The sequence below is a fragment of the Chlamydomonas reinhardtii genome, chromosome 12 (assembly GCF_000002595.2).
Source record: "Chlamydomonas reinhardtii strain CC-503 cw92 mt+ chromosome 12, whole genome shotgun sequence".
Lineage (NCBI taxonomy): Eukaryota > Viridiplantae > Chlorophyta > Chlorophyceae > Chlamydomonadales > Chlamydomonadaceae > Chlamydomonas > Chlamydomonas reinhardtii.
Window position 1 is genome coordinate 1,945 of NC_057015.1, and position 13,168 is coordinate 15,112.

The 13,168-nt window shown below is 65.5% G+C and overlaps 2 protein-coding genes across 2 annotated transcripts in view; one reads left to right on the plus strand and one right to left on the minus strand.

Annotated features, from left to right (window-relative positions):
- The first annotated feature begins 2,321 nt into the window (after positions 1–2,321).
- CHLRE_12g483476v5 (uncharacterized protein) lies at positions 2,322–3,713 on the plus strand. The gene is made up of 3 exons (XM_043067795.1): positions 2,322–2,478; positions 2,635–2,787; positions 3,579–3,713. Exons 1-2 carry the CDS (start codon positions 2,382–2,384, stop codon positions 2,745–2,747), a joined length of 210 nt encoding a protein of 69 aa, XP_042917890.1. The 5' UTR covers positions 2,322–2,381; the 3' UTR covers positions 2,748–2,787; positions 3,579–3,713.
- A 290-nt stretch (positions 3,714–4,003) lies between these two features.
- CHLRE_12g483500v5 (uncharacterized protein) overlaps positions 4,004–13,168 on the minus strand; it is a 28,388-nt gene continuing 19,223 nt past the window's right edge. The window contains exons 34-52 of the mRNA XM_043067796.1: positions 12,228–13,121; positions 12,022–12,137; positions 11,844–11,940; positions 11,366–11,733; positions 10,703–11,255; positions 10,456–10,584; positions 10,189–10,364; positions 9,615–10,061; positions 8,876–9,143; positions 8,589–8,767; positions 7,845–8,429; positions 7,550–7,729; positions 7,160–7,331; positions 6,912–6,979; positions 6,443–6,784; positions 6,124–6,292; positions 5,598–5,969; positions 5,135–5,465; positions 4,004–5,013 (exon numbers count right to left, since the gene is read on the minus strand). Of these exons, the coding sequence (XP_042917891.1) occupies positions 4,209–5,013; positions 5,135–5,465; positions 5,598–5,969; positions 6,124–6,292; positions 6,443–6,784; positions 6,912–6,979; positions 7,160–7,331; positions 7,550–7,729; positions 7,845–8,429; positions 8,589–8,767; positions 8,876–9,143; positions 9,615–10,061; positions 10,189–10,364; positions 10,456–10,584; positions 10,703–11,255; positions 11,366–11,733; positions 11,844–11,940; positions 12,022–12,137; positions 12,228–13,121 (6,251 nt within the window). The 3' untranslated portion in view covers positions 4,004–4,208. The remainder of the gene's footprint in view (positions 5,014–5,134; positions 5,466–5,597; positions 5,970–6,123; positions 6,293–6,442; positions 6,785–6,911; positions 6,980–7,159; positions 7,332–7,549; positions 7,730–7,844; positions 8,430–8,588; positions 8,768–8,875; positions 9,144–9,614; positions 10,062–10,188; positions 10,365–10,455; positions 10,585–10,702; positions 11,256–11,365; positions 11,734–11,843; positions 11,941–12,021; positions 12,138–12,227; positions 13,122–13,168) is intronic.

The following is a 13,168-nucleotide window of genomic DNA, read 5'->3' on the forward strand; positions in this document are numbered from 1 at the left end:
CTTACGGCGATTGCAAACAGCGGTTGCAGTTGTGTCACAGATAACTGTCGGGGGTACTATATTATCCTGCATATTCTAATTGGCGGCCTAGTCGTGCAGTCGTCAGAGTGCTTGCTCACGGTGCTTGCTCCACTTCTGAACTTCGGCATTACACGGATACCGTTCATTTTGTGCTTGTAATTGGTCAATCAATGTGCCGTGCATTGGAAGCTGCAGCAGTGCTGACTTGACTTTAAATTGACGACCAACAAATCTGGTGAGTCCGCACTTGCAGGGGGCAGGGAGCCGGAGTATTGGGATAGGCACAACCGCAGGGTTGACCAGCTGTGGACGGGACACAGACCCTGGCTGGGACTGGGGAAAGGGGGTCCCAGGGCGCTAGGTACTGTGCGCAATGTTTGAGGGGGCAGCGGGGTGGGTAAGAGGACGCAGGCATGCGCCCAGCGCAGCACTACTAGCGGCGGCAGCAGAGGTGGCGGACGGTGCTGCTGCTGCAGCTGCTGTGCAGCAGGGTGGCGGGGGGGGGGTTGGAAGAGGAGGACGCCGGCGCGTGCCCGGTGCAGCCGCTGTGCAGTAGGGTGCCAGCACGTATGGCTAGATAGCAGCTCTGTACACGCCACCCATATCATCCGTCAATGAGGGAGGGGCCGCTTCTAGGTTGCTCGGATACCAAGTGCCTAAACGCATGGGGGGCGGCGGTTTCATCGCTGGATGGTGACCGCTCCGCGCGGGTGGGGCGCCGCGTGTTGACAAGGTCTTTCCCTCGTTGATTCGGCATGACAAGGCATGACGCCTGTGTGACCTCTGCTGCCAATTGTGCAGGACGCGCTGTCGCCAGCATGACTCGCGGTGGCCACAACAAGAAGCAGTTTGGGCCCTTCGTGCGGGCGCACTACAGCCTGAAGAATGTGGAGGACTTTGATGCACGTGGGATTCATGACTGCAAGCAGGTGCTGTGGAAGTGCTTGCACTGTGGCTGCTATCTCTTCAAAGCACGCCACGCGGTTGCGTGTTCGCTCAGCAAGGCACGCTCAAAGTGGGACGAGCAGCTGCTCCGCACAGGTTTTGATGAGGAGGAGCAAGAGGCGCTGCTGGGGATGTGGTGTGGAGTCTTCCACTGCCCTTTCCATGATGGTGGTGCAAGCAGCTATGCTGGGATTGCTCATGCAATCCTGTGCAGGCAAGCGGCAATGCTAATGGCCAGGCATGGCGTGTCATCCACTGTTGTGTGGGAGGCGCATGTTGTGCATGGGCAGCGTGCATACGACCTGATGCTATTTGAGCAGAAGGTGCTGGTGGAGGTGGATGGCGAGCACCACACGGGTGAGGCGTATTGTTGGGATGTTGCCAAGAGTGTAGGCGCTGTGCACGAGGGCTGGCATGTCGTGCGGCTTCACTACTCATGCATGTGGCAATGGCAGCAGGTGATCGCCGCCGCAGTGTCTCAGGCTTTGGCACGTCAGCCTGCGACTGTGCACTTCACAGCTGGGTACTTTGAGCTGCAGCAAGTCAGCTAGTTGCATTGGAACGGCCTGCATAACAAGACTGGACAAGGCGCCAAGCGTGCAGCAGGCATGGCATGCCTTGCAATGTGCGGCGGCAGTGGAGGTGGTAGTTCGCGGGGTGGCGGCGGTCGCGGCGGTAGTCTGCCGGGCGGCGGCGGTGGCAGTACGTGCGCCGCCGGAGGCGTCAGTGGCGGCAGTGCAATGGGTGGTGGCGATCGCGGCAGTGCCGGGCGGTGGCGGCGGCAGTGTATGGGGTGGTGGCGGCTTTGCGCTGGGCGGCGGCGGTCGCGGCAACGCGCTGGGCGGCGGCATCGGCGGCAGTGCGTGAAGTGCAGCGGCGGCAGTGCGCGGGGTGTCGGCATCCGCGGCAGTGCGCGGGGCGTCGGCATCTGCGGCGGCAGTGCGCGGGGCGTCGGCATCCGCGGCGGCAGTGCGCGGGGCGTCGGCATCAGGGGCGGCAGTACACGGGGCGACGGCGGCAGTGCGCGGGGCGGCGGCGGCGGCGGCAGTGCGCGGGGCGGCGGCGGCGGCGGCATTACGCGGGGCGGCGGCGGCGGCAGTGCGCGGGGCGGCGGCGGCGGCGGCAGTGCGCGGGGCGGCGGCGGCGGCGGCATTACGCGGGGCGGCGGCGGCAGCGGCAGTTCACGGGGAGGTGAGGTTGCGGCAGTGCGCCGGGCGGCGGCGGCGGTGGCAGTGCGTGGGGTGGCAGCGACAGCAATGGTTATCGCGCCATGGGGACTTGCTTGCAGCTGCATGGCCGTGCGATCGATGGCATTGACCCCGGGATCACCAACTATTGGGTGGTCTCGAAATTTGCCTGGCGTGCGAGCTGTGCCCATGACTCCCGCCATCAGCAGCGGCACAAAGCCAGCAAGTATGGAACAGCGGCGACAGCGCGTCATGACGACTGAGCAGCGGCAGCCGCTCCGGCACCGCCAACCGCACCACAAGTTTTCGTGGGCAGCGCGGCCAGGTGCTGACATGGAGCCGCCAGCCCCGACCCGCAGGGCGCGCCTGAGGTTCTCTGCGGGCGTCAACCCAGAACATCACCGGTGCTGGGCATCGTTGCCTGCCAGGATGTTGTCGCCTGGGGAGGAGAAAAGCATGAGAGGCCCGCCCAAACTTACAGTTGGCTCCGGCGCCTGCAGCTTCCAGTCCCGCGCGGAGGCCTGGGTTAGATTGCAGACGCCGGCGCCCGGTGCAGCCACCATACAGCCTGAGCCGAGCACCGGTCGTGGCTAGTAGCAGCTGCGGCGGCGCGGCCTTACGCCTTACACTGCAGGTACGCGCAGGGCTGGGGCAAGGGCTGGGGAGGCGTGTGTGCGGCTAAACATGGGCGGCTGGCGGGCAGCGGGCGGCAGTGTTGGTGGTGGTGGTGGAGGCGTGTGCGTGTGTGTGTTGTGTGTGTGTTTGTGTGTGTGTGTGCGCGTGCGTGAGTGCGTGTGTGATGGGACAGTGGTAAGGCAGGTTGGCAAAGTCCCTTAGGGCGCAGCTAATTCCCATACCCAACAAATGGCAAACAGTTGGCAGAGGCAGGGCAAGAGTGCGCGGCTGGGCTAACGCCGGAGTTACTGTACCGACGAGTTGCTGGCTGGCTGGAAGTTTGCTGACGCGCATTCCTCACGCTCCGGGCGCCCGGCCAGGCGATAGCACCACACAGACACACCGCAACGCCACACTCGCGAGGCAGAGCCGCATCGCACCTGCAGGAAGGTGACCAGCGTCCACGGATGAGCACGAGAGGCAGCCGCAGAGAAAATGCAAAAGGAGTGCAGCAAAGCAATGGCCGGGCGACAGTGTGACAAGCAGGGGCACAAACAGGGCGAGGCAAGGCAGAAGAGGGCGCCCGAATGTACGGATGAGTGGCGGGCGAGTCGAATGCGTGCGCGAGTGCGTGTGTGTGCTTGCCCTTGCGCGTTCTGTACCGTATGTGGAGTTGGAGGACCTTCCACAGCATCCAACCGGGCTTCGACATGGGATTATGGGGTGTGTGAGCGCACTGTGAGTGAGTCCACAGTTGGGTGTGTAACCCTCACCAAACCCGCCTCGCCCCGCCCTCTCCCCGCCCTGCAGTTGGGTCCGGCGCCAGCAGCTCCCCGTTCCGCGCACTCAACGTACTGCTGACTGCTTGCTGGAGCCGTGGGGCCGGAGGCCTGGGTTAGATCAAGCGGGGCGCGCTTTGGAGCCCGATAGCGCTTATACGCCCCACCACCGACACCAAGTGTTATATCGCATAGGGTGACGGCAGTCCGAACACTGGATGGTGGCGGGGGGGGGGGGGCGGTGCCTGAACAAGCGGGGAGGCTGATCACCCGATCAACCCTCAGGCCGCAGTCCAGTATGTGATTGTGCAAGGGGATGGTGCTGATTCTATTGCTTGTGGCAACAGCACACGATGGGCTGTCCTGTGTGTACAAACACCAGGGTGCAGCTGCTGCAGCAATAGTGGCCGAGAGCTCTTGTGGAGCGGGGTGGGGACGCATGCAATGTTCGTGGCGATCATATCAGGATTACAACCGAGGTTTGCATTGTTGCTTTACACCGGTACAAGTGTTAATCAAAACGCAAAAGACTTGCAACAATTATATGCACCAACTTACGCTGCATGGCCAGTTTCCAAGCGATTCGCGACAATGGCGGACAATCAATCAGGGCAGCAAGGCTTGCACCTGCCGCGGCAGTTGACGTACACACCCAACCGAGTTAGAACACCGCCTCCCTCACCAGCGCGGGTGCCGGCTTTGCATCGCCCTTCACCGCGACAAACGTGCCTGCAGCCGCATCCACCTGCCACACACTGGCACGCCAGAAGCTATTGTCCGAGCTGGCAGCTCCCCAGACTGCGCTCTCGAAGACCCGCCCTGGAGCCGCAAGGTCCCGCCGTAAGCAGCGCACCAGGCCCAGCGGTGGCTCCTCAATCTCCGGCCAGGCGATGCACCCCATCTCCACGTACCCGCGCGGGGCCACCGGTCGCCACAGCGTCAGCGGTGGCTGCGAGCTGTCGCGGAACACCAGGGTCCAGCCTACAGGAGGCGCCAAGCGGGGGCCCTCCGAGGCTGGCGCATCACCACTGCCGCTGGCATTCACGGCAGCAGCAGCCAGAGCTGGTGCGTCCTTGTACATGCGCACAGGCCGCGGTGGCGGGTCGCGGCCCAACACCACTACGTCCCCGAGCATTGTATAGCCCGGAGGCCCCACTGGCCGCCAGAAGGACACTGCGCGGCTGCTGGCCAGCCGGGTGCTTGGGGAGCGCCACACCAGCTTGAACTCCTGGCTGATCATGGTGTCTGGCAAGATGCTGCCGCCCGCACCGCTAGCAGCTGTGGTCCTAGTGCCACTGCTTGGGTGCCCGCTCGCCGTTGCCGCCAGTGCTGCTGCCACCGGCGACACGCCCACACTGCTCTGGTTGTCCCGCCAGCCGCGCTCCTGCTGCCGCGCCAGCACATAGCAGCGGTAGCGCACCTCCTGGAGGCGCGAGAGCACCTCCGCCGCCTGGGAGGTCCCGGGCCTGCACATGAGTGTAGAAGAAGATGGTATTGCAGGTACGCAATGATGTGGATCAACAAGACATTCACACAAGCTGAGCCACAACAGCTTTGCCCGCCCGCTGCCGCAAGGCACCCAATCACCTGCAGCGCACATCGTACAGCAGCTGCTCGTCCTCCGCCCTGTACTTGCGGTGCAGCAGCAGCCCGTCAGCCGGCATCGCCACAGAGCCGCCACCAGCGCCCACGGGCGGGTTGGCTGCAGCGACAGAGGTTGCTGCTGCTGAAGCCGCCGACCTGCTGCCTGCAGGGTTGCTGGCGCCGGCTGTGGAAGGCGTCCTGTTGTGCCACGCCAGCTCCGCAGACAGCATGTCTGGCCATGGCAGGTGCCACAACACCATGGCGTCGCCCACAGGCACGTCCGTCACATGGGTGGTCTCACCGGACAGGACAGCTGACTGCAGTGCCACAAACTCTGTGAAAGGACATAAGCCCAAGCAGCCAACAGCCATGTCACGACGTGTTGTGGTACACACACTGGCTTTCCGTTGCATGTCGTGCACAACCATTCCAGGCTATTCCTTGACGGCCCTGGTTCTAAACTCACCCGGCGCCTGCATGGCGAGCACTCGCCGGTCGGTAATCATGAGCACCACGGACCCCGGCAGCACCCAGTGCTCCTCATAGCGGTCCAGCCGGAGGTCAGGCCGACCGCTGGCGCGACCGCTCATGCTCATCAGGCTGTGCACAGGCAGGGCGCCTATGGTGCTGTTGATGGTGGAGCTGATAGCGGTACCAATCATGGAACGGCCGCTCCCTGCGGACATGGAAGGCGAAGTACCGAACTGTGCTGCAGCGGTAGCTCTGCCGCCTGCGGCCGACCCGCCGGGTTTTGGGCCACCCAGCCACACCGCGACTGAGTAGAGCAGCGCTTGGCCTAGTGCTGGGTGCAAGTTGAAGGGGCGCAGGATGTTGTCGCCTGGGGAGGAGGAGGAAAGCATGAGAGGGCAGCAGCAGCAGCAAACATCAAGGCACAGCCATTGGGGAGCAACCGTAACACCGTGCGTCCGAACCCTTTTCTAACAGAGTTGGTCATATGGTAGTCTGGGCTGTATAGCAAAAGACGCCCTCACCTGTGAAGGCACGCTGCAGTCGCTTGCGTGCAGCACCCAGCTTCTTGGCGCCCACAGCCGTGGCTGCAGCACCCCGTAAATTCCGCGTCGTGGCGTCCACACCCTCCGTCACCTTGCTTGCGGCAGCCAGAGTGCCGCTGACCACGCTCACAGGCGCAGCGACGATGCCCTGAGCAAGACAGGAGGGCTTAATACAGCATCCGCTACTGTTTCGCAGCACGGCAGGCGCGCTTCCATTGGATCGCATCTTGCATCCATCACGCTAACGACAATCCGCACCTACAACTTTCAAACCTGCACACGCACCCCCCAATCTTACCTTGGCGAGTCCTTCGAAGAAGCCCGCCACCCCACCCTGCTCCGCGCCCTCCACGGGCTTTGTGATGATGCCCATGGCACCCTGCAGCAGCCCGCGGGCGATGGCGCGGCCGCCCTCCACCACACCGGAACCTAGGTTACGGACCTCGCCGCTGCCACTGGCCGGACCGCCCCCACCACCACCAGCTGCACCCCCGGCCGCGCCGCCACGGGCCGAGCCGCTGCCCCCACCGTCCGCTGCAAGTGTCGCTGCTGCCTGTGACGACACGGCCAGCACCTTGCTGAGGCCGCCCACCACTCCGTAATTGCGCAGGACCGCCAGAACGATGGAGAACAGGCGGTCCTGTCAGGTGAGCATGCGGGATTGCAGAGGTAGGAGGACGCATTGGAGAGATTGGAAAGGAAATAGCAAGACCCCTGGGAAACCTCAACCGTACTGCGTCGCAGGCCAGTCGGAGCTACCCCCATACCTGTAGCCGCGTGAAGACCTGCTGCAGCAGCAGGGAGCGCGGCATCCTCACGCGCTCCAGCTCGATACCTGCGAAGTGGACGGTGACGGAAATGACCAGGCGTCAAGCAACACCTGTGTCGGTAGGCCCACCTCCCGTGTAAGTCATTCTCTATACAAGACCATGAGGGGGGGGGGCCTGCCTCTGCCGCCACGACATCTTCCCCTCTCTCCCCTGGCTTCCCGCCTCCGCCGCCGCCTGGCGCTCACCCGGCAGCACCAGCGCGAGGTCCTCCAGCTGCGCCAGGTCCAGACCCAGGCGGATGAAGCCGCCACTGGCCCAGCGGGGGCGGCTGGAGGCGTCGGTGCGGAAGGACAGGCGCAGGCTGAGGTCCTCCACCCACATCAGGTCAATGGCGAGCGGCATGTCACTGGCCGACACCTGAGTGGCACGGACGGAAAAGGGCAGGGGAGGCGAAGGTAAAGAAGTGAGCAATGCCTAGCAGGATCGCAAATAATATTTGTAAACGGCGCGTGTAGCACCAGGCACACTTATAGCTGCATGTGTGAACCTTGCCAGCCGGCGACAGATATCGCACATGGCAATACGGTACCTACATGTTACGCCTCATCCTGCTGGCACCTGCCCGCACCCCCTACCTGGTGTCGGCCGCCTCCGCGCGGCTGCACTGCACTGGCTGTGGCAGCGGGCGCGGGCGGTGCGATGCTGAGCGCAAGCCCATACAGCCGCCACACCAGCGGCTCAGCCAGAGACACCCGCAGAGGCAGGAGGCGGGCGGCGATGATGGGGCAGTTGAGAGCGTAGCGCATCTTACCGGGCTGCGGAGGGGTACAGGAAAGACGAACAAATCTTAGGAAAGGCGCCAGAATTGTGGTACCGGGTTTAAATTGTGGTTCAGCCCGCTATGTACTGCTCACCCCTGCAGTCACGCACCTGGCAGCAATAGGACAGCGCGAACATGCACTCGCCGCTGCCCGCCCGCGCCGCCGCCGCCGCCGCGGTTGTGTCCAGCGGCTGTAGCACCACCGGGTAGGCTGAGCCGGGCGTTTGGTCGTCCAGCTGCACGCCGCGCACCTTGAGCCCCAGCTCCCAGAAGTCGTACGAGCCAGCCGACCGCCCCGTGGACACCTCCACACCCAGCCCGTCCAGCGTGAGCACCGCGATCTCCTCCGGCCGCCCATCTATGAGGCTGAGCTCCAGGCTGCCCACCTCCAGGCTAAGGTGCACACTGCTGTTTAGACCCACGCCACCCGCAGCCGCTGCCCCGCCGGCACCAGCGCCCGCAACCGCGCCCCGGTTGTTGCGAGACACGCCGGCCAGGGCAGCTGGCGTGAGGTAAGGCCCTGTGAACGTGGGAGCGCGGGGCCCGGCACCCGCTGGGCCAATGGGCGGCGGAGCCGGCGCGATCCTCAGCGCTGCATCAAGACGGCACGCGCCCAGCCCCTGGTTTGCCGCTCCGCCTCCCGGCAGGTTGTTGAGGCCGTCAGGGGTGAGCACCAGCTCCAGTGCGGGCGCCACCTGGGTGCACATGGCGAGGCGGCATGGGTATGTTGCGAGACATGCCAGTAGCGATGTAGCATGCCACAGCGCTGACGATGGCACACTGCGCCCTTCACTGGTAGGGACGTGATCTTAACCGTCCTTGTTGTCCAATTATGACGGCTTTATCGACCGCACCTGAGCCAGCAGCTCGCGGTGGTTGGCGCCAACACGCAGCATGCCTGCCAGAACCGCCCGACCGCTGTCACCCGCGGCTCCGGCACCTAGCGGACCAGTCACGCCGGCGCCCCGCACCGACGGGCCGCCAGCGCTTGTCGTGGAAGTCGAGGCGGTGTCAAAGGTGAGAAGCAGCATGTCTGCGGCCAGGACCGCGGCAGCAAAAGCACTAGGTCAGGGTTCAGGCAACCCTGCGTAGCCAACTTCGCTTTACAAGTAGCCGGCCCGTGCACAACTGCGCAACTCACTCTCGCTCTGGGGCTCGGTGTCGCGCACCTCCACCTCGGGTGGCGAGCCCCACCCATCGCCCAGCACGCCCCTGCAAACCGACACAGCGCTGTAGGGCTCCACACGTGCCCATGCTGCCCGCGGGTGCGACTGCCGCCACATGAGCGGCAGCGGCGAGGCGTTGGTGATAAGCTGCTGCGGCAGGCCGCCCAGTGAGGCCGCCCAGAGCACCAGGCAACCGGGCGCCCGGATCACCACACGCACGTTAAGCAGCACAGCCAAAAACTCCTGAGAAAGGGCAGGAAGCGCGGCATAGGGAAGACAGTGTCCGGCACGCCCGCAATGGTCAGGCTGTGTGGCGGGGGCGTTTGTGTATATTGTATGGTGTAGAGTAATGTGCGAGGCTTAGGAGGCGGCTTGTCACGCAATGGGTCCGCGTCAGTGTCCCGCGCACAGTGTCCCGAGACTCTCGACATGTTTGGCCTGGGCCTCGGGCACGGCGGCCCTTCGGCAGCTGGCGCCAGGGTTGCCCAAAAGCCGCGAGGACGCGCTCCGTACTCACGGCCTGCTTGGCTTCGGCAGCCCGGATAGAGTGAATACATAGTGCTTCCGGAGGAGTGACAAGACAATAGAAAGAAATAGACGTAGAGCATCTCAAATTTCAACCATGTCACACATGTGACCAACATCGTTTAACATCCGCCATTGCCGTGTACCGCGTGTTGTCCCTTCATCTGCGCCTCCCCTGTGCCGCCTCACCACGCTGCCGATGTCAGTGCTCTTGACCAGCCGGACCAGGTTGGGCTCCAGGGCCGGCCGTGACGGGCCCCGGGCGGCGGCATGCTGCTCCTCGTGGTCCTTCTTGGCATCCTTCCTGTCGCTGCCCTGCGACAACAGCGCCAGGCCAGGCCCCACACCCGGACCCAGCAGCATACCCGTGCCGCCGCTGCCCTGCGGCTGCGGGCCCTTGCCAGCACTCCCGGCGCGGTCCATGCCACTCCCGTGGCCTGTGCTTTCGCCGCCTACCAGCCCTGCAAACATCTGCCTGGCCACGACGTGCGCCCTCTGCAGCTCAAACGCCCTTTGCTGCTGCGGCGTCATGTTGGCCAGGGCGGCCATGGTCGCCATGGCGCCCGCGGCTGGGCTGGACGAGTGCGCCGAGTGGTAGCGCCCCACCGGACCCAGGCAGTACACCGGGATGGCCACCTGCAGCCCAGCCGGGAGTTCAGGTTCTGTGAGCGGCCCTCGGGACGCCAAGGCTACGGTACGTAGGCACACAATGAGCAACGTGACCATAACCCGGTCTCACTGCGTCCCCACTGCGCTGCCCCACCTGCGTGTCCTGGCCGCCGGGCAGGTCCACCTTGATGGGCTCGCTCCACATCACACTGGCCGGCAGCCCGTAGGCGGAGGCGGACGCAGCCGTCTCGCCAGCCAGAGGCAGCGCCAGACAGAACTTGCGGCGGCCAGCGGCGGCAGCGGCCCAGTGCACCGGACTGCCCAGCGCACCTACGGATGAGAGCAAAACGAGAGGTCCTATCAACGCGGACACATATCGGCAGGACGGGCGACCAACACGCGCTTGCAGCCAAAGCCCCACCTGGAGGTAGCTGCAGCGTCAAGGCCGGTGTGAGCCCGACTGCGGTTGCCGCTGTGTTATTGCGTGCAGGAGCGGCTCCCGAGCGCTGCGCGGCCGCTGAACCGCCGTAGGCGCGCGACTGGCTTGACTCTGCATGCCGGGAGACGCCATAGCAAGTTAGCGATAGGCCCCGCATAGCAGGTTTGTCCGTAACACGTTTGCGCACGCTCGCGAGGTCGGGCACACCCTGTTCACGGCGGCCACTCACGTGTCCGGTCCCGGTCCCGCTCCGCCGCCGCCGCATCGGGCTGCAGCAGTGTCAGCGGGTAGCCGCAGCTGTTGGCCAGCACCAGGTGGTGGTCCAGCCGCACCAGGGTGGCGCCCGCACTTCCCGCACCCCCGCCCCCAGCTGCCCCGGGACCTGCTCCGGCCGCCACTATGGACAGCGGCGCGGGCTCCAGGCGCAGAGCCACCTCGTGAATGCAGCCGTCCTTGGCCAGCGCGCGGATGAGCATGCGGTCATTGGGCAGCAGCACGCCACCCACACCCCGCTTGGACGGCTGCGCCTGCTCCCCAGGTCGCGGCAAGTAGATGGGCTGTGTCCAGCGCGAGCCGTTGATGGAAAGCAGGATGGCCACTTGCACAGCCGCGTTGCCGGCCTCCTGGCTGGGTGGCGGGCCGTAGATGATGCTGTTGGGCAGTCCGGGTGGGTAGGACAGCAGCTCCAGTGAGCGCGGCAGCACCGACACGGCGCCGTTGGGTCGGGGCGAGTTGCGGAAGGCCTCGGTGTCGATGATGCGCAGGACCTGGTCGTTGACAGCCTGCCGCACAGGGAAGAGGGTACACAGATGCGACGCCATGACTCATTCGAGTTGGCATGCTTCTATCCTAGTGCGCTGCCTCGTCAAAGGAGCTGGGCAGGCATACTCACTGGCCCAAACCGCGGCAGACCCATGGCTGAGTCCTCCGACCGTGCTGGCCCGCCTGCCTCCTGCTCCACTGCCAGCGCCATGACGCCGCAGCTGACCGGCAGCTGGCTGGCGTTGACGAACCACAGCGGCACGTGCAGCGACACAGTCAGCGGGTAGCCGCCGGCCACGGCCTCGCCGGGTGCCGGCGCCGCACCGCCAGATGTGTTGGCGGCCGCAGCGGCAGGGTTGCGAGCAGCCACGCTGAGTGAGGCCAGGGGCCCCGAGGCGGCGGAGGTATCGACGTCGCGGATAAGGTTGATACGCAGCGGAGTGAAGGAGGCAGAATGCGTGTAGGTGCAGCGGAAGCCATCGGGCAGTCGCGCCGCGGCTGCACATGAAGTGGTTCAGCATGGAATGCATTGGTTTAGCTTATGGGTTGGGCGTGCGGCGTGTCAGGCAGTGCTCTCCTTGCCCTGACTGGTCCCCCCCCTGCCACACCTGCCACCCCCGCCGTATTGCGCATAAAGCCGTCGCTCAGCAGCACTGGCTCCGCCTCGCCATACTCGCAGCCGTCAGGCGCAAACGACAGAAACACCTGCGGCCATGTTACAGTGAGGTGGAGGTCGGGACCACGTGCCAGTCGCAGTCCAAGCCCTTCCGTCACTGCAGCCCCCACCTGCATGCGCATGTCCGCGGTGTAGACGGGCGCAGTGGCACCTGCAGCTACACGGCCCTGCTGCCGAACACGCAGCGGACCACCCGTGCGCGGCCGCTCCCACACCACGTAGCGACCTGTTGTCCAAACGCATGGCGCATACGCATGCAGGTCATGAATTGAAAACAAGCACCGGAGGTGGGTCAGCTCCTGCACACGGTACTCACCTGTCACAGGCAGTGTGTTGTGCAGTGTGAGGGGCGGCCGCACCACCAGGCGCCAGTCCACCAGGGTGTCCAGGCCGCCTGGCGCACCAGCGCCCCCCTCAGCCGCGGTAAGGCCCGCCCGGGTGGCCACCAGCGCCTCGCACTCCAGGCTCACGCTCAGCCAGGCGGCTTGACCCGGGTCCAACTCGCCCTGCCTGCCCTGCTGCTGCCCCGCAGCCACAGCCATGTCCGCGGACAGCGGTGCCATTGTGGCCAGGTCCGCAAACGCACTGTTGGCAGCGGAACTGGCGGACGCAGCGCCGCCTGCTGCAGCCGCGGCCACTGCTGCCGCAGCTGCTGGCCCTACCGCCCCAGCCTGCATCGGGCCGGCGCCATCCTCCGCACCCTGCTGCGGCACCGCAGTGGTCCTGCAGCACAGCAGGCGGGCGCCGCCCTCGTCCATGCACGTCATGAGCAGGCCGCTCTGGCCCGTGGGGCCGCAGCTCCACTCGTGCACTGCCTTGACCTCCGCAACAGTCATGTCGTGGCCACCACCGCCGCCACCGCCTGTGTCACCGCCCGTTGGCCCCGCGCTTGCCGGGTTCCTCGGCGGCAGCTGCAGCTCAGTGGGCTCCGCCGGCAGCTCCAGCACCGGCCGGACCTGCAGCTCCACGCCCTCAGCCTCCCAGCCCAGCGGCAGCGGCAGCCGCTCACCGGGGCGCACAGTGCCCAGCAGCCGCCGGGCAGCGCTGTCCAGCCTGCCGCGGCCGGCCAGACCCACCCAGCGTCGTCGCCGCAACCAGCGGCGCCGCCGCACCAGGTCGGTCACCTTGCGCCGCGCCTGCTCCGGCGTGGGCGGGTACCTCAGCAGCGGCCAGTCCAGGGCATAGAACCAGCCGTCGCGGTCCACATGGCCTGAGGGTGGAGGGCAAGTTACGGGGATACACACGACAAACACGTAA

Excerpts from the sequence above, each read along its gene's own strand:
- CHLRE_12g483476v5 (XM_043067795.1), top strand. The coding sequence starts at position 2,382 with ATGGAACAGCGGCGACAGCGCGTCATGACGACTGAGCAGCGGCAGCCG. Across the intron at positions 2,479-2,634 it reads TTCGTGGGCAGCGCGGCCAG|TTGGCTCCGGCGCCTGCAGC; the intron begins GTGCTGACATGG and ends CCAAACTTACAG.